This window comes from Pocillopora damicornis, chromosome 1, assembly GCF_964200805.1.
Source record: "Pocillopora damicornis chromosome 1, jaPocDami1.2, whole genome shotgun sequence".
NCBI lineage: Eukaryota > Metazoa > Cnidaria > Anthozoa > Scleractinia > Pocilloporidae > Pocillopora > Pocillopora damicornis.
The window spans coordinates 33,069,026-33,093,743 of record NC_142670.1 but is presented as its reverse complement, the minus strand read 5'-3'; the positions used below and the strand labels follow the sequence as shown (position 1 = coordinate 33,093,743).

Below are 24,718 nucleotides of genomic sequence, written 5' to 3'. Positions count from 1 at the left end.
TACTGCTTAAATAGACGAGATTTCAAGGCATCACCATGCCTAGTCAACCAGCTTACTTCAGGTCAAGTTCGTACACTCCTTAGCTACAGATATGTTCAGATGTGTTTCATCTCTCTCGCGAACATTTTTCTTAGCTTTTCGTGTAAAATACCTTTATTCGATTGCAAGAGTGTTAACCTGATTGTGAAGAATACTTTTTAAACCAATAGCCTTGTTAGTTAAATGAAACAGAGAGGACTCGGTGACTTAAACGCCATTATATGCTTTCGCAAAATATATAGATATTTTTTTGATACACACGAATCCCATTTCGTAAAGGAGTGGATGTTCCTTTATTGCCAAATTTCTACTACTTTTACATTTAACAGGACTTTGACCATATGTCCTTTGCGAATTTCGGAACTCTAAAGCACATAATGAGACGTTTAAGCTATCATTTACTTCACGAATTTCGTTCAAGACTTACTTCAAGAACAACGTGAAAGAAAGAGAACTAAGCACGTGTCCAGCTGACATACCATAATTTTTAAATTTTACCCACAATGCTATACGATACCCGGATGCCTAGCTAACTTCGGCAATTTCCGTTGAGTCCTCGGCAGCTTCAAAATTTCAATCAAAGATGCTTTTTAGATTAGAGGCCTATTCGCGCGGCAAAGGAACAGAGTACATACATGAGCTTCGGTAAGTGAGCCGTTTTTATAGTAATAGCTGATGTATGCGAGGACACCTAACGCTGATCTTTCTTTAAATTTTGAGTACGCTCCGCGAGCGATTTTGGAGTGAAATGCTTTCTCTGTTAAAATTCGTAATACTACTAATGAAGTTATTCATGATGTCCTATAAGATGAAGACTTCAAACTCGCGCGAAAGTGGATTGCTTAGTAATCGTGGAAAATTGCGATTTCAAGGATTATTTCAGTTTATGAATTAACTTTTTTCTACTTCTTACTATAATGTGCTAGTAATAAAACTTAGGCCCTCTTGTCAGTTGCGCAATGAGACGTTGTCACCACCACCCCACCCCCCAGTGCAGGAGTTCGTGCATTTTTATATATATATATATATTTATATATATATAGAAAAGTAAGACTGGAAAGTGAATTATGCATCATAGACTTGGTTTTAAGACACGAACCGACATTCTGAACATATATTTTACTGGGGACTTTTATATTTACTTTTTTTAAACTGATTTGAGTGAAGGAACCTAGGAAAATGCTTGTTATTCATGATTTGAATTTTTTTAAAGCTTGATGATCCTTTCTTCCAGAAAATTAGGGCATTAAAAATGTGGAATATATGCACACAGCATAAGATGCTCAAGCAAGCAAAGAACCTAAGGAGAATTGCAAGGTTGATATCAAGAAGTGCACTTGGACCTGGGCCAGCTGGTCTCAATAATTTACAGGATAGACTATTTCAAGTCTACCCAGAGGTTGCTGAGGCAATTGTCAGTAAAAGGCCAGTTGTTGCATTAGAATCAACTATTATAACACATGGAATGCCTTATCCTGAAAATTTAAGGTATGTTAATGCTAACAAAACTCCCTTACTGTGGAGAAAAAAAGGGTTCATCAAAGATGGTTGGGATCAACACCAGTATCTGAGTGACTACATGCCTACCCCTCCCCTAACCCAACAAAGGTCACCTGATAACAAGCTAGAAATAAAGATGGGTTAGGGGAGGGGTACTGAGGTATCCAGTTGCTCAGATACAGACATGTTTTTACACCCTCTGGTGCAAACTGATTTTCAAAACACAATTGGAGGCATCTGGGGTCATTCCACATTTTAGAGCATTCTATCATGTTTCTGCCTTAAAGGATATCCTGTCCCTCTGTGTTTTAGGGTATTCTGTCTCTCCATTTCACTGCCATTCTGACATTCTGTAAAATAGGGTCACCTCTCTCTGTAAAATTTTCATCTTACTGTAGAATCTCAATTAAAAGTAATTGTTTAGCTTTAATTTTTTTTTCTACTCAGAGTTGCTAAGGAAGTAGAAAAAATTGTGAAAAATAATGGAGCAATCCCAGCCACCATAGCAATTATGTCTGGTAAAATCCATGTAGGTGGGTGTGATCTTATATTTTATTTGTTTTTTTGTTTGTCTTTTTTTTGTTTCTTTTTTTAGAGGATTGTTGGAAAAAAATTATGAGATAAGTATTCAAAGTCAGTAGAAGCAGATGATGATTCAATGATTTTATATTAGTGATTATCAATGTGAACTCTTGTTTGCCAGAAGAAAAACAGGGAAGAGTTAAGATTGCATTTGAGGTTACTGTTCAGTTAATCATTCAATGAATGTTTTACACCCTTTAATTTCAAACAAACCTCTTTTATTATATAGTGACCAGCTGTAGACTCTTTTGTATTTAAAAAAATTGAAAAGAAAAAAAATGTCCTTAGGTTTGTCAGAAGCAAACTTAGAAAGGTTAGCTCAGGATACTAATGCTGTAAAGACATCCAGGAGAGATTTGCCCTACGTTATCAGCAAGGTGATGTATATATTTCAATTTTTCATCATTTTATTTTCAACTACAGTTCTTAATAAATTTTCCACGGAAGATCTTTCCTAAGGTCTGGGGGTAATATCTAGTTTGAATCTGAGAATGCATGAATTAGCAAGTCTCTTCTTAGCAGACTAGTAATCATTGTCTGGTGGCAGTCTGTGTTCTGAGTTAGCATTATAATGAAGTTAGAAGATATTACCCTTTACTTATAAGTATAAATGGCTAAATTACAGTAGCATTGTGTTAAGATTACTCTAGTGTTACTTTGCACATTTCTCCTGCTCTTTTAAATTTGCTAATAATGACTAAAATTTACTCTGAAGGGCAAAGAATTTGTTCTCTGAGAGTTTGGAATGATTGTAAAAGCATGTTTCAATGTTAACATTGGGGAAGCCTTATAATTGCCTCTGAGGATTGACAGCCTGAATGCACATAAAAACTGTTATTTTTTTGTCATGCAGGGTCTAACTGGAGGAACCACAGTATCAAGTACTATGATTGCTGCAAATGCCACAGGTATTACAGTCTTTGTTACAGGAGGAATTGGTGGTGTTCATAGAGGAGCACAATCAAGTAAGTTCAATCACTTAATTGTTAATGACATTTGTTTAACTTAGACAGCCAATTAAAATACAATCTTGATTTTTCTGCCAATACTGGGATTGATTGCTGAATCTTATGACTGACATTGTAAACTTGGATGTTTTTTTTTCCCAATGTTACAAATTCTCTTGTGCTCTTTTGAGTGGGTACATTCCAGATTTTAGTCATTCAGACATTATAAAACTTCCTAGTCCTCTGAAATACATCGTAATAGTAGATAATACATTGATAAGTAATTTTTATGTTAATTCATCTCCCCTTGAGCAGCATTTGATATCAGTGCAGACCTTACTGAGCTTGGTAAAACCCCAATGGCAGTTGTTTGCGCTGGAGCTAAATCTATTCTCGACATTGAATTGACTCTTGAGTATTTGGTAAGTGCATCAGAATTAAGTTATGTGTAATAATGAGCAGCAGTTAACAATTATTGACCTGGGTGGAGATAAATATATCCAGCAATTTCACCAATACTGGTGTGAATAATATTTCTTTCTCTATATGCCACGCAAGTATCAAGAAAAAAGTTTGTTTCTGTCAATGTACTTGAAAATGGTTGCAAATTAAACTCTTGCCCTACATTACTGCTTGGAGGTGAATAGCACATGCCAATCACTTCCAAGCTATCCAATCAGTACACATGAAAAGTACTATTTACCTGTGAAGTATATACCTATTGCAGATGATTAAGATTTGACTGCCATTTAGTTATTTCAGTGCCCCTTCGATTACATGCAAAGCTAAGCTCTGAAACTTTAATTAATTATGATAATTCATCTCATTGCTTGGCTAATGTCAGTAATAAGAAAGAAGTGTCATAAAAGCTCTGCAGAGGTTTATTGGAGGAAATTGTTACTCTTAATTCCTTGTTCCATTCAACACACAACAAAATGTGAATTGAAAATGTAAAAATACAATTCTGTTCAAAGTTGGTTATAGACTTTTTATCATGAGGGTCATAGTATATTTCACATAATCTTGCGCAGTTTTTATTTTCTTCCAATCTTTAACGGGGCTAATTTGTAAATTGTATTGAATGATAAATTTTGTAATCGTTATGGTATATATAATTTTTCATTAGGTAGATAACTAGGTTGAAGCAGTTTGTGTTGATTTTCTTTCTATAGAAAATTTTACTTTATTTCTAATAAATTTGTATTTTGTCATAGGAAACACAAGGTGCTCTTGTGGCTACATATGGAGACTCCTTAGACTTCCCAGCATTCTTTACCCCAAAAAGTGGATTTAAGGTACAAAATACAGTTGTATTTGATCTCAAAACATTTTCAAAATTTATGAAAGTCAATATTAAGTGCATGATTTTCAATTAGCATTACATGTAATGCTTAAGACAACCACAGTAATGACATCAGTAGTATTTCCTTTGCAAATTCGGAAAGGGTGTAGTTATAGGAACTTTCTAGGCTTTTGTTAACAGAGTTTGACAAGACATGAAAGAAAGATTTACACAGTGAGCATTTAAAGGAAGCTAAATGGAGATCGAGAGTGACTAGTGTTGTACTATTGTGGAATAGTGTTGTCATTTCCAACAAAACTATTCGGATCAATATCAGTATCTAGGCAACTGCCCACCTACCCCTCCCTTAACCCAACATTAACCCTAACTTGTTATCAGTCAACTGTTGTTGAGTTAGGAGAGGGGTAGGTGGGCAGTTGCCCAGATACTGATATCGATCCAACTATTCTAAATAAGATGATTGCTTGGAATACTATTGTTTATTCTGTGTATTTTGCTTGATCCTGTGTTTTGCTAACTGCATTTTTCTTCATGCTGGTTTTTTACAGTCTGTTTGCAATATACAAACCCCAGAAGAGGCAGCTAAGTTAATTGGTGAGTTTTTTTTTGGTCTAAGCAAAGCAGCAAGAGTTTTTGTGAGTTTCTTTGTTGAGGCTCACACAAGCTCTTACTATGGTGACCAAACTGTCTATGCTTCTAAGGCTATAGAGGGTCTTTTAAGAGAGCCTCGGTTGTATAAGGATTTCTCATTGGTTTCTGACTACTCTGCAGATGCGAATTTATCACTAAAATCTAGCAGTGGAATAGTTTTAGCTGTCCCAATCTCCAAAGAGGAAGCCGCATCTGGGGAAATCATCGAGAAAGCTATCCAAAAAGCTTTGCAGGAAGCCAGGTATTTATCATTAGTAATGAACAAGGTAATAATGATCCTTCGTGTTAAATCAATTTTTGATTTTGTTCCATAAGTTATTGTATTTCGCCATATTTTACATAGTTCTGTGTCTGTTCATCATATTGCTCCTACGGCTCCGTAGACGCTGCTAGTTCTCGTAAAAAATATCAATAGCCATATGCAATAGCCACATGCAGTATTAGATGTAGCCATCCGGCTTGGCGTTCGGCCTCAAAATGTTTGAAGATGAAGAAAAATACGAAATTCAAGAAGGGAGTCAGAAAGGGAGAGAGCGGCGGTCTTATGGTAAATGCTTATTGATTGAGTTTGTGGGAACGAACGTTTTCGGTTGCACTTGGTCTGTACGTCAGGACCTCGAGCCAAATATTTGAAATTCCTTTCCGGCCCTCCTGTTCGGTTAAGAGGTACTTACTATGGAGTACACAAATATTATGATTTTTATGTTTTTGTCGTAGTGATTCTGGTATTAAAAGTAAAGAAGTGACACCCTTTTTGCTCAAGAGAGTGAATGAACTTACGCAAGGTCAATCTCTTCAAGCCAGTATCCTTTTTCAACTTTCTCTTGTTATCTACCGTTCATTTGTTTAAATTTGTCCAAGAGAACTTATTCTTCAAAGTTTTGCTTAGATCATTACCACGAAGAAAGATCGAGAAAATTTACTGTGAATTTCAAGGAAGAGTTTGTCAGGCATTGTCAGTTAAGCAGCTCAAAGTGAAGGTTATACCTTTATTTGCTGCGTCACTGGGCAAGGGAAATGAACAGTTCGTGATTTATAATTTAAGATGATGTTAATCTGTGAATGACATAGGCGTACACGAAAATAAAAACAAAAAAAATTCCGAGTAGTCCCAGTAGCTAGCGAACCAACGACCCTCCTATTAGTACTTCGGATGCTTTACCATTGAGACTCGTGATGGAAGCGTCATGGAAGTTTGTCACCACGGACTTTTTTCCGAGTTTGCCTGGATCATTTACTGAATAACGTCATCTTCGTTATCAACCATAAGTTGTTAAAGTTAGGCAAGCGTCGTGACTAGTTTATTGACGCTAACGTTTTAAGCGTTAGACCCAGCTGGGGTACAGCTTTTATGTGAAGTCAGCCCTGCTTCTATGCACTGATAGCTCGCTGAATAGTCAACTGCGAAGTGCCGGGATTGGTTAATTTATGAGGTGTATATCCTTAACTTTCTCTGTCAGATATGGCATTAGTAAAAAACAATGCAAAGATAGGAAGTTTAATTGCTGTTGAATTATGCAGAATACGAAAATTAAAAGAGAAGAAAGCTGTGGTAAGCTATAACAACGTGATAGCTACGCCGTCATTGATTCCATTCGCCCGAGTGTCTGTTTAGTTAAGGATGCTTTTCACTTACGACGGAGTCAGTGTCATAATCAGAAGCGTAGAGCGATACGATCAAGTAGAAATCAGACCAACAGAATCGGTAGAAAAATATCGATTCAGTGGAAACTTGATTGTCGGAGTCATAAGCCTTAGCTTTGGATGGCCTGAAAACTGGCATAACGATTGGTTGCCCCTTCCGCTTCTGCATGCGACGCCGGCAATCTTGCTTTAGCTGATTCATAAGCATTGGAGTCTTAAGTGGAATCGCAAGAAAATAAAACCGTTTTGATTCTCCAGGTCCGATTCTGTCTAGCTCAGTAGGGACCTTAAGCAGTCAGGACGGCAACGCCAAGGAAAACTTCGATTAAAAAATGAATTTCTGCCTTAAATTAGAATTTCAAGAATGGCTGCATTTGTTTACCGTCTCATACAGCGCCACACCTCAACTTCAGCATACCGTATAAAAGAAGCGTTGAGTTCCAAATGGACATTAAAATAATTTGTCGTCGCGTTCTCGGTTCGTAGACGACGCAAATTGTGGTGATTTCACGTTGTCGCTTTGCATAGGACGGCTAAGATATGTACAAAGTTTTAAAACGCACGTGCTGAGCTATTGTTCTGCCAATTAGATCTTTTGTTTTTCCACGTCCACGTTGCAGTCGCCGTCGTGGTTTGCTTAAGGTCCCTAGTACTTCTCTGTGGACTCCGACTTTCGATTTTCGCTGGGTCGGAAACACTCTTGCGACTCCGACTCCGTCGTGAGTGAAAATCAGCCTTTATAGATCATCAATGACGTCTAGATAGGATTTGTGCCCAAACCGTAGCGGCTTTTGTGATCCAGAACAGAAGAAACACAACAAAATGGAATCCACTTTTTTCCATAAATTATCGACGAACAGAAATGTAAGATGAACGATTTTGTTTGTTGCTTCACAGGAATCACAAGGCAAAGTGCCAGGCTTTCCAGATTCAACCAGAGATTGGAACCGGCAAAGGAGACCAGTGAGTCGTCAATAGTAAATATGAATAGTCAAATTTGGAAGCGAATATTGTAGAGCCACAGAATTCTGTTCACGGCAAACCAGTCAGTGTCAATTTCTTGTGGATTATTTTTTAAAGTTTAATTTAACTGGGCAATGTGAAGAAGTGTATAAGTTCAAAGAGGCCTAAGTGGTTTACAGCTAACGGTTATGTTTTGTCACAATTGACGATTATTCAATAAGTTTTGTTCACGCCTCACCCAACGGTTAATTTTTCAGCCTTTTTGCAGCTAGCAGTTAAACACCATTAAGAACCACAATTTTAGAAGTGACCAGAATCAACTAAATTGAATACTTAAACTATGATAAAACTCGAACGAAAAGACAAATGGAGAATGAATAAGCGTGATTGAGTGGGATAGAAGAGAATTTTGGGGTTAGTTTCAAAACTGACGTCCTAACCTTTTTAGTTTTATCTTTGTAAGTATGAAAACGCTGTAGTAACACTTGAACTGAAATGATCTTGCTTAGTTACTTTGCATTCAAAAGCTCTGTTTTCTACAAAGGTGACAATCTATTTGGCCTCGTCTGTTCAAAATTTGCCACTCGTCACTGGTTGATATTTCTTCTTTCCTCTTTTTTTTTTTTTTTTTGTTTTTTGTTTTTTTGTTTTTGTTTTTTTGTCACGTTCCTTTCTAGGTTGTAATCGGTGGATCCAATGTAGATTTTATCGCGACGGCAGAAAGCATTGTGGTAAGCACGGTTATAAATTCAAACCATATATCAAAAAGATATAGTTAAATTTACACAAACCAACAGGCAAAAAGATTTTTAAACTCTTTCCACCCTGACATCGGTATCCATATTCTCCTTTCTGTTCTCAATGAATTTCCTACGGTTCTGACAAGAAGGATTTGTTCAGCAATGAAGAGGTTCTTTAGTTGGTGATCATTTCCTTTATTCTCGTGACCTCAATGTCTGATTCAGTGGTGATAATGTAACGAGAAATTAGATGCTAGTCACTCGTAGGTGTCATGGGGTTAAATGTGCCATCACTTAAGTTTTAAGGGTTTTTACAGGTGTATGAAAGAACTGTTTATGTTTCTGGACTGGATTTAAATCGCATAGTAACACATCTTCTTTACACAGCTTGAAGCGTCTAATCCTGGAAAAGTAAGGATGAGTTTCGGTGGAGTTGGAAGAAATATGGCAGGTATTCCTTTGTTTTACGTAATAGTAGCACCAGTCACCTTTGCAGGCGTTTTGTGGGATGTCACGCAACGCTCCCCTTTAAAAGTAAGTTAGGGGAGGGATCGTAACGTGACATCTCAACGTTTTAGATAAGTTCGGATGCATTGAAGTCCTCTTCCACAATTGAGAATGACAAGTAAACAGAAGCCTGCTCTTTAAAGAATTCAGTTTAAAACTGCTATACACACCTGCCTCGATACAAGATCTAAATGTTAATTCTCCCTTCCAGCTTTTACGCAAATGCTGGCTAAAAAGTTAAGCGAATTTGATGTTAGATCAAGATGGCATTTTTTTCCTTGATAAGATTGTGTATTCTCATTGGCCCTTTGCTGGATAGTGTATGTGTATTGGAGGGAAGAAGTTTCACGTTAATCACTTCTGGGAGTTAAAGAGTGAATGAGTTCGTTAATTCTGCTCTTCGTAACTCTGCTTTACTCACCCCGGTGTTATGTTGATTGAGGCCTATTTTGCACGTTTTAGATTAACGTTTAGCGTGCAATGTATTTGTAATCGTCCAAGATATAACAGTGTAAAGGTTGGTTGCCTTTTAATCTTAAGTTTGAATTCAAACATTAAAAAATCCTACTGTGATGGTTTTTGTTTGTTTGTTTGTTGTTTTCTGTATCAAAGCTGCAGTTAAAACGGTGAAATATAGTTTCCTCTTCAATTCAACAGAATGCCTGGCTCGTCTTGGCATGAGGCCGTTGTTCGTGTCATCCATAGGAAGCGATCCTCTGGGAGCTATGCTGCTAAAACACTGTGAAGAAGCTAGAATGGTACATCTCTTTTGGGTCATGAAAGCAAGAGTTTTCTTTGTTCCAGGCTCGTGGCAAGACGGCTCCCTTAAAATATTGGATTTATTCGTAGAACAGATCGACGTGGGAATGAAGTTTCTATAGCAATAAGACTACATCTGAACACTGGGACAGTAGCAAAGAAATTATTAGAAATTGCTTTTCCCCATTCCCTCTTCCCACCGTCCACTTTAATTCTACATCAAACATACCTGGTTGACTAAACCATCGTGAGCTTGTGACGTTAGCTTGAGGCAATGTTGTGCTGACTGTGCTATACTTAGAAAAATTAGGTCATACCAATTAACAACCCTTCCCCTCAAGTTACGTGCATGCTATTACTTCCCTGTAAGCAATTTATTGTTTTTAAATTGTTCTTTGGTTCTTAGGTTACACGTGGCATATACACCTCTAAGGTGAATCACACTGGTACGTACTCGGCGATACTGAGTCAAAATGACGACTTTCACGCGGCAGTTGGTGACATGGACATTCATAAAGTTATCAGTCCTGATCATGTAAGATACTGTTGGTTGAACTATAGTGAGGACTATAGATTTCTCCATTACTTCCATTACGTCTGCCCCTCAGATGTGACTAGTTATTTTGCCCACAACCGTGGACTTGTGCAAGGGCAGAACCAGGAATATTTGATAGGGAAGAGGAGTCCAAACATTTTTTTTTCTAATGCTTTAACGTTAGTAGGCTACTAATTTTTCAAAATAAGTAAATAATGAATATTTGATATTTAGTAGTAACGTAGAAACGTAGTAAGGGTTCGCCAATGTGAAGTTGTGGGACACCCCTGCTAAGAACTTAAAGATAAAGGGTTCTTTTTGCCTTTAAATAATTTTATCCTCCCCCCCCCTTTCCCCCAGCACCTCCCCCCCCCCCATGTTGATTTCAACTTTTTTATTACTTTTGCTGAAGGGCGGAATGGGTTTATCATATTTTTTCAACACCGAAATCAAGATATTTAGAGGTATGAAGAATGAACCTTTTGAGCGTGTCTTTCGAAGGTTTCCCCATGGAGGTATGGCCCCGATTGTACGTCAACTACTCAGTCCTATGTGGGCAGGTTAAGTTACTCCTCAGATAAGCAAGTAATTTCAGCATGTTCTTAAACGCTTTCTTTTTTTTTTTTGAACATATTTGTTAGATTGCAGCCTTCGAGGAACCCATTAAACATGCACCTTTGGTAATGCTGGATGGCAATATTACTGAAGAAGCTATTGATCATGCGTGTTACTTCTGTGCAGCTAACCACATACCAGGTACCACATTGCTAAGGCTGAGTGTAGAGTACGATTTAATGAATTCGATTTACCAATAAACGTGGCGGTCATGAATTAATAGTCGACATGTGCTGTAGATGGAGGGTGAAAATTTAATGTAAGATCTTAGATTGACGGTGAGTTAGTAACTAGCCAGGTGACGACATTACTAAAAAAAGCTGTTGGTCAGGCGCGTCACCCCTGTGCAGCTAACCACATACCAGGTACCACAATACTAATGCTGAGTGTAGAGATTGGTTTAATGACTTTGGTCTTCTACTTAATTGTGACCGTCATGAAAGAATAAACGACATGTACTGTAGATATAAGGTGAAGATGTAGTGTGGGATCTTAGATTGACGGTAAGCTAATCTCAGTTATTTGTGGTTAGCTGTTTTTTGAAAGTGCATGTTCAGTGGATGTCAGGGATATTTCAAGGATAGCAGATAACGGACTGATTCCTTCCCTGTCATTTCCCTGAAAACCCTCCTGATACAGAACTTGCAAAACCGCTTCTTTATTAATTGCGTTGTTATTTAGTGTGGTTTGAACCAACGTGCATCATGAAAGCCGAGAAACCCTTTCGTAGTGACGCGTGGCACAACATAACATACATATCACCTAATATAAAAGAGCTTCGAACCATGAGCTCTGCCATAATGAACGACGAACTACAGAAATCAAATCTTCCACCACACATCACAAAGGATGATAAAGAGAAAGATCGACCACTAGAAGATATTATAACCGAGTGTTTGCACCTTTGCAAGCCACTTTTAAAGCATATTCATTGCATCATCGTGACACTTGGCAAGCATGGTGCCTTAATCTGTAGAGACACTTCCGCTGACACTCCATTTCCAACGGCTCACCACATGAGTCGGGTATCTGCGGCGCGGCAACACAGTTTGGTGTCAGCGCAGTATTTTCCCGCCGTAGGCCCAGGAAGTCATGTGCCAGGGGGAAACGTCACTGGTGCAGGTGACAGGTGAGATTGGATGATTGATCTTGGGGGGAAACAGAATTTATAGACAGAGCACAGTGCGAAGGAGAGCCGCCTTCCCCTGTATTTCATATTATTTAGCAACTTTATTTCGTTCATGGTCATTCCCTTGAAATGAGAAACTGCTGAGATTTAATTGAAAAATAGAATTCTGAGATAAAAGCAAAGATGCTTGTAGCCTGCGAGTAGCCGTACCCACCCCTCTCAAGGTGAAATGGAAGGTATCCGTTTCACCTTGGGGTGGATGGTACGGCTACTCGTAGGCTAGGATGCCTGTTGTAATCTCGTAGAGGTAGTATCACCTAAAAGAAAACGTTGCCATTTTTTTCTGGGTGTGCGTGCTTATCTCATGTGGATGCACATTGTATTACTAAGAAAGGCGCACAAACAGCACGTGAAATTTAAAAACATGGAATTTATGGATACGGTCGTGGGCCATTTTACGACCTAGGTATTTGGTGCCCAAGAAAAATGCCGTTGAATAAAGACTCATTGAATATGTCCACTGACCAGTCGATGTTGTTTTTATGTTTCAGTTTTGCAGCAGCAATGGCTTCGTGTATTATTCAAGGACACTCTCCGGTCATCTGTGTAAAGGCTGGTATATTAGCAGCCCAATATTCTCTGCAATCGCAAGATGCCATTTCTCCGGCTGTTTTCCCAGAGAACTTTACCCCTGAAAATGTTGAATCCTGTATACCATGGGACGCGAATGATATAAATATGGACATTTTTTAGCATTCACTTAATTGGTGAACATTTTGGGGTTAGCACGTTACTGGAATACGTCCTGAACGTTTCTTGTGTGCATGCGTGCGTGCGCGAAATTGATTGATGTCTCGTAAAACTAGTTTGACTGGTTGGTCTAAGGACAGTGGTCCTGTTCTGAATGACTACTTAATTGGCTTCAGAGCTTGGATTATTTTAAAATAGCTGTTGTCAGTAAATCACTTTCTTGACTTGTGTGTTTTGCGTGACGTGCGAGATTTGCGTGACGCTGATACTGAATGACGTGAAGTGGTGTTACATTTTATCACAGAAGTCAGTGATCTTCCCTTGCACTGTAATGAAATGCCAGTGAAATTCGCTCAACGACAGACGTGGACTAACGGAAACTCTCAGAGATATGGAAATACCACATAATTCGAATGTGGGGAAAATAATGTAAGAAACCATTTTCAAGGAAGTTATGAAGTGTTTCTTACGCGGATCGTAATCTAAAGTTTTGAAACATCTTATCACCTCTTCATCACCTAAATGAAGATTAAGCTAGGATTTTACCTTAAGTAAGGTGCGAGTCTTGTTTACAGTCAGATTGTTTGATGGTCAGATCTTTTTCAATAGATCGTCAGACACTATAGTTAGATCTTCATTGGATCATTTCTATACATCAATTACTTTCAGCGCTTTAAGTTTGTGCCACCATTCCCGTTACCTTGTAATACTAAAAAGTGTTTGCTTTTACCCTAATGATTCGATTAATTCCCCTTGTTCCAACAAGCGCCCTCCTCGAATTCGTCTTTGTGAATGAGCGCCCCTACACCACTAAGCGCCCCTATTGAGTCATTCATGGTAATATACCTTGGAATCGTCGAAGCAAACAGTTTAAGTAGACAATTAACCTTGCAATCCTCAGCGACCACACATCAGCTTCATTAGCAGGTGGGTGCAAAGGAAGAAAATTCTAATTACAGTTCGGAGTTAAGAACCTCTCTTAGCATTCATTGCGCAAAGATGGGGGCGAGTTTACCAAATGCAGTGTCGCCGTGTCAAAAAAGCCAATTGTTCTTTCTCCCCTCTGTGCCGCTGTCACTGGAGTCTGGGCTTTTGCTATTTTTAGTTTCCTATACATTGTTGCGTCCCTAATGCATTTTTATCTTTTTCTTGCCATTGTGCCTATTTTGCATTCCGTTCCAACATTATTGTTTCACTGCACATTGTATTTCTATACCACGCGCCGTGTTGATATCGCTCTGTCGTAGCGCCTTTGTGTACTTGTTGTTCCTCGGTGTTCTTGTTTCAAAATTTTAGTCTTAAACAGTGTAACTGCGTTCGTGCACATCTGTTAATCTTCACTGTCATCCTGTTTCCGTTCAAATGTTCAGCCGTATAATGATGACCCTCTGCCATTGTAACCCCGCTCGGTGCTTCTGTCAGATCCTGGTGTGTTTCACTGAATCACTGTGCCATATTTCCGGTTTTGTGTGGTGCCAGTATCATACTTTGTCCCAATGTAACCACAGGCGGTCCAAGCTCACGTCTCGAGAAAAAGCCAACGATTAATTCATAAAAGCATAACGCGTTGTGTGACTCGGTGTTTAGTAACGGGAGGAACCGTTGAAAATTTTAGCACGATTTTCAACGATAAGTATTCCAAAACATGAACATTTTACACGTAAAATCAGTAAAAATTACTCACACCCAGTGTGTCGGTTGTAGTTTCTGACGATTTCTGCCATTTTAAGTGTACTTTTCCATCACTGTTATTCCTGTCAAAAGACGTCTTTTGATAGTGATGACAGTGGTGGAAAAGTACACTTAAAATGGCAGAAATCGCCAGAAACTACGACGGACACACAGTATGTGAGTAATTTGTATTGATTTTGCGCGTAAATATTCATAATTTATATATTTGTCGTTGTAAATCGACCATATTTCGTTCCCCATACTATTCCTTGCAACGTGTTCAAATTCTCAACGGTTCTTCTCGTGACTTAACACCGAGCCACACAGCGCGTGACGCTTTCATAAATTAATCGTTGGCTTTTTCTCGAGACGTGAACTTGGACCGCCTGTAATGTAACCATATTCTGAACAGACGTTTTTCAATGATACCAAAGTGTCTAAAGAAGAGTATCAGTTAGCAAGGTTTGCACAATCCACAACCTATTTCCGATAAACTCTCCTAAAGTTTCTTTTTAGGGTCCCACAGCATCCCCAAACTCATAGCCCGCGAGATGGTTCAAGCTGCTTTAAACGGTAGATACAAAGACTTGTTGCTCTTCGAGAAGGTTTGCGTTCACAGAATGTTTTTCTCTTCCAGAACTTTCTCTTGTCCAAGAGAGCCGTGATTGTACCGAAGTAACTGAACGATGTCTTAAAAATGATTGCCTCGAAGCCAGATTCGTGCGATTATTCGACTTGAAAAGGATACTTATTAAAGCTCGCGAAAAGTCGCGCTTAAAAAACGTGTAAAGAAGTGGATTGACGACAGATGTGATATATCGAACAAAAGCAAATACCTCGGCGGCTTTGGCGATTGGTGACGTGAACTCGATCCTGATCCTCAGATAACCTTTGATGTTTAAAACCGTCATAATAGTAAAGTAAGGCAGCCAACAAATTGCAAATATTGCCGCCATTAACGCGAAAACTAAGATGCACTTTCTATCACTGGTGCGCCTCCTTCTCTGTCTTGATGTAACTCCTCTGTGCGATGAAGATGGTCTTCTTTTGCTAGTGATCGCTTTGAACATGACTATATAGGCATAAATCATGAATGTATATGGAATAACAAAGACAAATACAAGACAAACTATAGAATAGATTGCGAAACACAGAGGAAGTGACTGACTGTTTTTCCAAATCAACGGGGTGATGCCAATTAATGTAGACAAGATCCAAATCACAGCTAGCACCTTAAAGACCATCTTCTTGGTTACGAGATAGTGTCTTAATGGCCTGATGATCGCTGAATACTTTTCTGCAGTGATGATGAAGAGATGGTATGCGGCTGACACAGCCGTAAGAGTATGCACAATGAACAACCAGTAGTTAAAGTCCGCTCGCATGCTGGGTGGAACAACTGGGAAACGAAAGATGACGAAGTATGGAATATTGATAGCGCCTGTTAAGAAATCGCAAATCGCCAAACCAAGCAGTAAGTAATTGGATGAGGTTCGAAGACACTTCTTTCTACAAAACAAGACGAAAACCAGTCCGTTGCACAAAATAATGGCTATGGCTATTGGAAGAAGTCTGCTCAACACAGTCATTCCAACGTTTGACTCCGGAGAAGACTGATCTGAAGCTGTGCTGTTACTCATGTCTAGCAGGCGTCGCAATCGATACTGAAAAGAGACAATAATGTCTGCATCAAGGAGAAAGCTTTCTCTAGTTATCACGCGTTTGTTTTAAAATAGAGAGAATACCATATGGACCGCGCAGAAGGAGGGGCGGGGAGGGGGGTTTAGCCCCTCATCCCCCCCCCCCCACTTTTTTGCAAAAATAAAATTAAACAAAAAATAATTTAACAAAAATAACGGAGCTAAAAATAGCCCCTACCCCCCCCCCCCTCCTAAACTCGAAAACTTGCTGCGCGGTTCCTGTACTAGCAGTTTATCGGTGAGAAATATTTTATAGAATTAACTGAGCCATTTGTCCGTGTTTACAAAGCCTTACTATCTAAATATTCGAGAAGTTGGAAGAAATATCGAAAGTTGTGTAATTCCTCGAGAGCGTTAAAGCCATTTGCTTACTTTTCCATATCGCTCTCGTGTTTAGATGACTAATTAACACGGGAAGAGTTTCCTTATCCCATGGAGGCAACAAATGACATTAATTATGAAACGTTTGCCTTGACACTTTGAAAATGCAAAACATTTCTTGATAGAGAACATGTTGACGCCTACAAATGACGAATTTGGAAAGCATTTCAGGTCTGTGGACGTATGCCCTATTCCCATAATGAATCATATTGACTGGATTACTCTGCTAAATTATTGGGAAGTCATAAAGACTGTATTTAAACCTTCTATACTAACCTTTCCGCTCATATTTGTATACTTTACCGTTAGAGCCATGATTTCCTTAATATTTGTTGTCAATATTGTCGTCGAAAAGTAACCAAGATCTGAACGACGACAGCTGGAGTATACGATATTTTGAATTGACTGCTGTGGGGCAAAATTTCGGTTTCGAGAAGAGATCGAATGACTTACCTTTAATGCGAAGACACAACGGAGGGATAGCGTCTCACTGTGACAATCCTTCGATAATCTAAATTGAATGCCCTCGTATAACGCTTTAAGACAGAGTTTCTGTGACGATTTTTCTCGTCTGTCCTCCCTGAAATTCAAAATTCAGACTTCATTGAATATTAAACACTTTACGTGTTTAAGAACCATTTTAGATTTTGCATTTAGCAAATAGCGTACACAGCTGTAGGGACTTTCAAATGCAAATAATTAGTGTAATATCGTAGAAAATTTGCCTTTTTCAACGTGTCTGACTCAGTATCAAAAATTAAACCCCTAAATTAGAACTTTTCACCGGGAAAACTCGCGCAAAATTTATGTCTCAGGTTTAATGAACAAAGTTTCATTACGTTATCTTTTTTACATGCACCGAAAACGCTTGTTTTGTCAGGCTTAATTATACTCAAATATTGTTCAAGTAAAATCTTTTCTTGAGATATTTTTATTATCATTTCCTCTTTTATGTGGAATAACGATTAGCTCTTTGCCTAGGAAACATTATCTCAAAGTAATGTCGCAACTTCCGCACATTCGTTGCACTTTAATTTCAATTTTTTTTTCTGATGTCTGCGCGTCTTAATTCGTTTATGAGTGCTGACAGAACATAATACAATTTACAAGAACCTGAGGGGCCATTCATTATTTATCGCCTGGGGAGGATATTTTTATTTTTATTTCATTCTATTTATTATAGTAAATGTTATTTTATCTATTTATTTATAATTTTTTTTGGGGGGGGGGAGGTGGAAGGTTTTCAGGGACTGGAGGGAAGTCACTTTTCTTCAACTGCCGGTTAAAAGGGGAGGGGCCTAAGATTGACTAATAATTAGCAGCTTAACAACAATTAACGGCTCATTATTTAACGCTGCCCCCAGCAATGAATAATAAACGGTCCCTAAACCGTCAGTTGAGTTTTTTTTTCGGAAAAGGTATCCCTGGGAATTCTTGGAAGGGGTGTACCGCCTGGTTTTTCAAAACCAGACCGGTAATTTCCCACGGGCATTTAAAGATAGCCCCTAAAAATTTTTAACTGTCTTTAGGTCTGGCTTCTGAATGTTATATGTCGTTGGCGAAACCAGAACGTTTAATCGTTGTATTGAAATTAAGGTTGGAATCAGTTCCGAAGCCAAGAATTGGTGAAATCGACCGATGCAGAAATTCACCCCCCTAGAAGAATTTTTGTCTTAAATTTCATTTCTTAGTTAATCACTCGAAGTTGAAATAATAAGTTCATACACAGACGTGGTTTCCTCTAAAAAGTACAACCCATCCAGGACTATCTATACCCATATTAGGACCAAAAGGGTTCAAAACTATGCCCACGCTTCCCGGCCCTCCGAGGAAGGTGCACGTTTTGCCCGCAGTTCATTATTGAACGGGTATTGGGTACTTATAATGTAACTAGACTTTCATCAAAAGTACCAACATACTTTTAATTCTTCACTTTAGGAATTTACATACATTTGCTCACAGGCCTAATAGAACGACGCCTGCTTTCATTATAATTTCATTACGGAAAGGAGGCAAATTTTACTTTCACTTACTTTTCTACTAAAGCCCAATTGTAAGGCCAACGCGAATTATTGAGACCTCTTGTTTACATTTAATGAAAATAATTCCGCATAATGCTGCATTCGAGTTTGCCGTATCACAAGCATGTAAATGTATATAATTCACGAATGTCAGAGTATTGTTCCATTTTCACCACACTTAAAAAAAAAGCATCACGGGGACAATTTTTATAAGGCAACTTTTTTCATGAAATTTCTGATTAATAATAAGAAAAAAATTAGATTCTCAACTGATGATCTGAAGGGTGTTCTGTGTTCAACGAGAAAGGCCAGGGTTTCAGGATTCGTGAATTTTGGGTCAAGATAAATTACGATATGTACAATTGTGACACCAATTAGTCTAAGATAAAGTTTCATGAATTGAATTTCAAATTTGAAGACAAAAATGCATTTAATGCTATGGATGTCTGCAAATCGATTACTTTAGTTTAAAATAAACTTAGCTGATCATTGACTTTCAATCGCCTCTTAGGTATCACCACCATGTAGTCTATAAAATTTCTCACGAGAAATCGAACTAAATTCATGTCATGAGACTAGATGGCTAGTTTCATATCAATAGAGACACTAAATACTTGAAAGAAAAATTAGGTGCACGTTTAATATGAATCATCTAAGAGACTTGTCATAAGCAGCCCTCGGTTACTCGTCTCCAAAGCAAATAAATGTTTACAAATTTGGAGAGAACGAGGGCTTAAGCTGGAAGTAAAGTTTCAACGTGTTCAATTTCAGAGGAATTCATGGGCATGTTATGCTGAGGCAGAAACAGAAAGTACTTTCTCTAAAGCTGTCTGCCGTCTACTAGGCGCCGCTCTTTGAGGAAACATATTAATTAGCGTCGCCCTCACGATTTGGCGTCCCATTGATAATTCGAAAAATTAATCAGCGCCGCCGCAGCGGCGCTCCTTCTGGCTCTTAAGTCATGGTTGTTTGCTACGCGACTTTGCTAATAGCACGTCCAAATGAATGCTGGGATTGGCCGACCTTGTACCAGGTCTCTCAAGGGGCATGTTTCGCGTGGCCTCGATCTTTGTTGTTGTTGTGTGTAATGCAGAGCCAATTCTTTCCATGATGGGCGGATGGGATCATTGATTTGTGTAGAAATGTGAAAATGAAAGGTACAAAATGTGAACTAAAACTTTTTATTTTCAATTCGTGGGTTTCTGCAGAAGTCCGCAATAATCCGTTACACCCTTCGTTTCGTTCTTCAACCTCCCAAACGGTAATCCCTTAGTTTAAAACCGAACCCAAATGGTTACAAGAAGCTTTACCATGTATCAGTTTTGCAATGCCATGGAGGAAGTTAGCCCTGCCAGGCTTTCAGGCGTCTAACCGTGTGCACTCTACTTTTTCCTCCTTTTTTTTGTCAGTCAACACGATCGCCTCGGCTCCTTTTAGACACAGATAAAAGCAACCTATTCGCGGGATACCTCATAGACTGCCTTTCGATAGAATTCCAAAACTGGTATTCATCTAGTGTAATATAAAGTTTATTTCGGTTTGTGTACGTATCAAATGACTTAATGAAACACATCCATGAAAGTGTACAGAAGGACGATGATGTTTTGATAACCTTATCTATCGACCTGGTGGGTAACCATATATCTCAGGTATGCCGGTGGCTCTGCTATCCTGCCTCCCGAACTAAAGCTCCGCTATTTTTATTTCAGAAGTCGCTTGCTGTTTTTCCCTCATCTCGTTAACGGATAATTCGCGGTTTCGTTTAGAGTATGTATCAAGTTACATTATATATAAAATTGTCAACTATTTTGGCTCATAACTCATCAATTTGGTTCCTTAACATTCTATTCAGATGTATCATATTACGCTACCAAAAAAACACTGACAGTGGATCATTGAGAGTCGTGAGAAATTAGCCTTTCTCCCGTAGATTTACCATCAGAACTAGAATGATAACGATAGTAACAAGTTAAAAAAAAAGAGAAGAATATCAAGTGCGAGCACCAGCGCTATGAACACTAATTCCGTTTAATTATACCAACAAACTTCATCAGATCCCACTTCCTAGCTATCAAGAGAATGCTAATGCTTTCAAACAGAAGACACGAAGAGTATTTGTTCTTCTGAGATGCTTCCTTTCACGTTACTTGCGTCTTTAGCCTCTGCCGTAATCCAAGAAAGCCGAGATAACGTGGTACTGTTTTCAACAGATTTCTTTCGCAGGAACCATTCTCTTTGTTTCGAGGACTTACTCCTACCATGAATAAACTCTTTCTTATGGGAAATTTTTCGTAAGGTCCGCCAGAAGTCGCGCTTGAAAAACGTGTAGAGGAGTGGGTTAGTAAAGGAAGTTATGTATCGAACGAGGACAATAGCTTCAGTGGCTTTATCAACCGGTTGCGTCAACTCCATGCAGAGATAATTTTTGATACCGATAACCAGCCCGATGGTAAAATATGGCAACCAACAAATCACATATATTGCTGCCATCAGTGCGAAAATTAAAATACACTTTCTATCGTTGACGATCCCCCATGTCAGTCCTGATGCAACCTTTCTGGGAATGGAAGATGGTCTTCTTTTGCTGGTGATCGCCTTGAACATGACTACAAAGGCATAAATCATGAACGCATATGGAATAACAAACACGAAAACAAGGCACACCGAAAAATAGATGACCGAAAACAGCAATTGCATTTGACTGTTTTTCCAAGCTAATGGGATGCTGGCTATGACCGTTGACGAGATCCAGATAGCAGCTAATGATTTTAAAACCGTTTTTTTAGTTACAAGGTAATGTTTTAGTGGTTTGGTGATGGCCAAAAATTTTTCCGCGGTGATAACGAGGAGGTGGTAAGCGGCCGTTACAGCCATAAAGTTATGTATGATGACCAACCAGTAATTGTAGTTCTTTTGCATGTTAAGTGGAACAACTTGGAAACTAAAGACTATGAAGTATGGAATGTTTACAGCGCCTGTTAAGAAATCGCAAATTGCCAAACCAAGCAGCAAGTAATTGGATGACGTTCGAAGACTTTTTCGTTTGCAAAACAAGGCGAACACTAGTCCGTTGGAGAAAATAATGGCTATTGAAATCGGAAGAAGTCTCTTCACTGTTGTCATTCCAGGGTTTGACTGAGGAAGAAACTGATCCGTAGTAGAGGTGTTGTTCATTTTTCTTTCTGTTTAGCTGCAGACGTTGATCTCGACAGAATCTGAGCAAAAGACAGTCGTACTTTATTCTTAAACATACAAATATCTATACAACCCCAAAATTGTCTCGGGAAAGGGGTTGGAATGGGGATGATCATGGTGCTTGATATACGAAGAACCACATTCTTAAAAGATTACAATATCTATTAAGCTTGATAAATTTCTCTGCCACATCTTTCTTTTTTTATAATTTATATGTATATATATATATATATATATATATATATATATATATATATGTAAATATATATTTTTTGGTTGTTGTTTGTTTGTTTATTGTTTTTTTTTTTGCTTTTTTAACTAAACATATACATTGATCGAGTCACGAATTCCTTTAAATTAACAATTCATTCACAACGACTGACCTTGGAGACAAAGAATCGGTTAGAACCGCGGCGTTTCACGTCTAAACTTCAAACGTCATCAGGTAATGCCACAAGGTACTGTGACCACGCAATTCAAGCACCATTTGTAAACAAAAATGCAACAGCTTTCAAGTTTCGCAAGATTGCCGTCTTAATTTGTTTTTTCTCGAAGAAGCCAAAAGTATGGAATCCTAGTCTAAAAGTGTATAATTTTCGAGCCAGAAGAAAACTCATTTCGCATGCTATTAATTTAAGACAAGTGTGTTGTGAGGTTACCGATATTTTATAAATTATTAATCGGTCAAAGAGAATACACAGAGGGTTTCTATAAGCGCTCAATTTAAACTGGAACCGTTTCACTAGAATCATGTGTTTCTGCATGATCTTTGTAACGTGTGAAAAGTCCATAACTAATGCTAAAACAATTATGGCATAAATACGAAGGGAAAAATGAACGGTGACAATGTTTTACCTTGGTTCATTACTGAACCGGTTCGTGTTTTGAAAAAAAGAAAACAAACAAACAAAGGAAATTGTTTTCCCGTAAATTTATCAGCTTGACTACGCTGTGTCGGTCGTGGAAGCTATCACATGCATATCCTTGTTCATGCGCCATATTCTGTTCGATCATAAAGCACATTACTTGATTCTTTAACGTCGCTTTAAGTAAGCTAATTTATTCGGCTTAGCGGTTAAGAATTCGTATTTCTATATCATTTCCCATTATCTATTACAAATGCAACTGGTATATACATGAAGCAAGTTCACATTAGTTAAAAGATCGTTCTGCTTTTACCGCTTTTACTGACGGCCGGCAAAGGTTTATCCGTCCAGCTTAGAAGGTAACACGCCTTAAATTAAGGCCTTTTGGACAAATTTTCCTCATCGATGCAATTCGCTTCTTTCGATATTTTAAGACCTTAAAACACGGCAAATCTTTAGTTATCTACTCTTTGAAGGTTCAAATTGACGCATGATTTGCCTTCTGTTATCAGTCTTCTTTGCCGTAAATTAAAGCGTGGCCTTATTGAATATTTGATATTTTCTTTTGCTTAAAATGGAAGAAAAAATTCAAATTTGAGAAAAAAATTACAAAACATACCTCAAATTTTCAACTTAGCAATCGTGGCTCCTTTAAGCGCAGAGAAGTCACGTTCAATCTCTCTCTGTGGCTACCCAACAAATGGTATCCTTCTTTGAATAGTTTTTGCATAAATTCAACACGTTTGCTCAATCGCTTAATTACATTTCCATATTAATCAAACGTCTTACTGTTTCAGAGCAGATAATTAGAAATGCGATCATTCTAGAGGTTATTTGGTCTTCCTAACGATTAATTTATGTTAATGCTTCGCAAACCGTTTTTTCACCACTTCTTTTTTTTCGGTGTATAGTCTGTTTTATGCGTAGCATAGGAATACTTGAAGTTGGTAAATGCTAATGTTTCTGGCGCATTATTAGACTTGTCACTGATATAAGAGAAAAGAAATATCGATTCTCAAGCGCTGCCAAATGTCCCTTTTACTCTTTAGAATGGAAGTGTTGATCTTAGGTCTATTAAGATCTTAAACACAACCCCTTCAACGACGTCTTCTAAGCATCCTCTATACTGATAACAGATGTCATGATAAAGTTTCCCTAGCAACATTGATATAACATTTAAAAAGTACTTCCTCGCGAACCGTGGGATGGCAAATCATCAAGGATATTATGGAACAGTCTCCAATATGACAGCTGAAAGTCCAAAAACCACCGAACATTAAAAGCAACCGCAGAAAACAACACAAGACAAAACACTCTGTACTGGTTGATTTTACATGTTCGTCGGTTGTTTTACCCAATAAAATGTAATTTCAAGCCTACAAAAACTCAGAGATGTTTTTACGTCAAGGGTTTTTTAATTCTATAAGGTAGATTTTACATCATCAACGCTTTAATGATTTGAGTTGACCGTCTTAATTTTTTTCATGAATGCAAAATGCACTCTGAATTTTAAATCGTGCTCGTTATTTCAGAGAAAAGTATAATGGCACTTCAGAATTTATCACAAAGAACGTATAACTTTTTTACTTTTTTTAAGTGAGATATTCTTCATCTTTTCCCCTCTTTCCAATTTCTTCAGCAAAGGAGGAAAGTCGTAGCAGTAGCTTCTTAGTTAATTCAAAACGATTACATCTTCGATGGTAAATATGTTTAAAGACACTACAGAGACAAGAAATTAGAGATAGAAACAAGAGATATTCCAAGAACGCATAAGAAGCCACATTGAGTCAGACTCTCTCTAAGTTCAAATTTTGTGACAGCAATAGCTAAACGCACGACAAAATAAACTTGTTGCATTGAGAAAAAAGAAAAAGAGGACAAAAATCCTGAATCTGAAGTTTAGAGTCCCTTGATAGTCAAAGTCCCTGTTATTTGACACTGGACCACGCACGCGTTCGTTGTTGTTATTGTTTGTGGATGGCTGATAAATGTAAGCACAATATTTTTCGGAGGAAAGTCAACTTTAAAATTGTTAGCGTGGCTTTTTTTTTTTCTGCTAGATGATCTATTGAAGATCTCTCTAAGAATCTGTCAACTTGTTATAGGCAATAGACAAAATATCTTTTGTTTTTTTCTCCTTATAAAGTATCAGAACCAATCAACACGTAGGCTGCGAGCCAAATTTTATTCCTTTTGCTTAGCAAGTATTGAAATCGCCTC

The 24,718-nt window shown here is 38.1% G+C and overlaps 3 protein-coding genes across 5 annotated transcripts; 1 reads left to right on the top strand and 2 right to left on the bottom strand.

Moving 5' to 3' along the window:
* Positions 1–552: 552 nt before the first annotated feature.
* On the top strand, positions 553–12,888 carry LOC113679475 (uncharacterized). 2 transcript variants are annotated; one of them, XM_089189707.1, is made up of 19 exons: positions 553–684; positions 1,274–1,527; positions 1,987–2,072; positions 2,410–2,498; positions 2,975–3,086; positions 3,384–3,490; positions 4,283–4,363; positions 4,920–4,965; positions 5,143–5,263; positions 5,740–5,825; positions 6,483–6,574; positions 7,564–7,629; positions 8,307–8,360; positions 8,757–8,820; positions 9,534–9,634; positions 10,042–10,170; positions 10,812–10,926; positions 11,467–11,914; positions 12,466–12,888. In XM_089189707.1, the coding sequence occupies exons 2-19, from the start codon at positions 1,292–1,294 to the stop codon at positions 12,665–12,667; spliced, it is 2,235 nt and encodes a 744-aa protein (XP_089045833.1). In that variant the 5' UTR covers positions 553–684; positions 1,274–1,291; the 3' UTR covers positions 12,668–12,888. The 2 variants fall into 2 exon arrangements, with proteins under 2 accessions (XP_089045833.1, XP_089045838.1); XM_089189712.1 differs by lacking the exon at positions 1,987–2,072 and having other exon boundaries at positions 557–684; positions 2,135–2,498.
* A 302-nt stretch (positions 12,889–13,190) lies between these two features.
* On the bottom strand, positions 13,191–23,244 carry LOC113679453 (tachykinin-like peptides receptor 86C). 2 transcript variants are annotated; one of them, XM_089190018.1, is made up of 3 exons: positions 23,118–23,244; positions 16,870–16,996; positions 13,191–15,999 (listed from the first exon to the last, which is right to left on the bottom strand). In XM_089190018.1, exon 3 carries the CDS (start codon positions 15,973–15,975, stop codon positions 14,902–14,904), a length of 1,074 nt encoding a protein of 357 aa, XP_089046144.1. In that variant the 5' UTR covers positions 15,976–15,999; positions 16,870–16,996; positions 23,118–23,244; the 3' UTR covers positions 13,191–14,901. The 2 variants fall into 2 exon arrangements, with proteins under 2 accessions (XP_089046144.1, XP_027052210.2); XM_027196409.2 differs by lacking the exon at positions 23,118–23,244 and having other exon boundaries at positions 14,505–15,999; positions 16,870–17,001.
* Positions 19,606–23,228, bottom strand: LOC113679452 (histamine H2 receptor-like). The gene is made up of 2 exons (XM_027196408.2): positions 23,118–23,228; positions 19,606–21,652 (listed from the first exon to the last, which is right to left on the bottom strand). The coding sequence occupies exon 2, from the start codon at positions 21,609–21,611 to the stop codon at positions 20,529–20,531; it is 1,083 nt and encodes a 360-aa protein (XP_027052209.2). The 5' UTR covers positions 21,612–21,652; positions 23,118–23,228; the 3' UTR covers positions 19,606–20,528.
* Positions 23,245–24,718: the final 1,474 nt, after the last annotated feature.

Bases quoted from the DNA above. Each gene is read 5' to 3' on its own strand.
- LOC113679453 (XM_089190018.1), bottom strand. From the start codon at position 15,975: ATGAGTAACAGCACAGCTTCAGATCAGTCTTCTCCGGAGTCAAACGTT.
- LOC113679452 (XM_027196408.2), bottom strand. From the start codon at position 21,611: ATGAACAACACCTCTACTACGGATCAGTTTCTTCCTCAGTCAAACCCT.
- LOC113679475 (XM_089189707.1), top strand. From the start codon at position 1,292: ATGTGGAATATATGCACACAGCATAAGATGCTCAAGCAAGCAAAGAAC. The intron at 2,499-2,974 runs GTGATGTATATA...TTTGTCATGCAG, and splicing joins TGCCCTACGTTATCAGCAAG to GGTCTAACTGGAGGAACCAC. The intron at 4,364-4,919 runs GTACAAAATACA...GGTTTTTTACAG, and splicing joins CCCCAAAAAGTGGATTTAAG to TCTGTTTGCAATATACAAAC.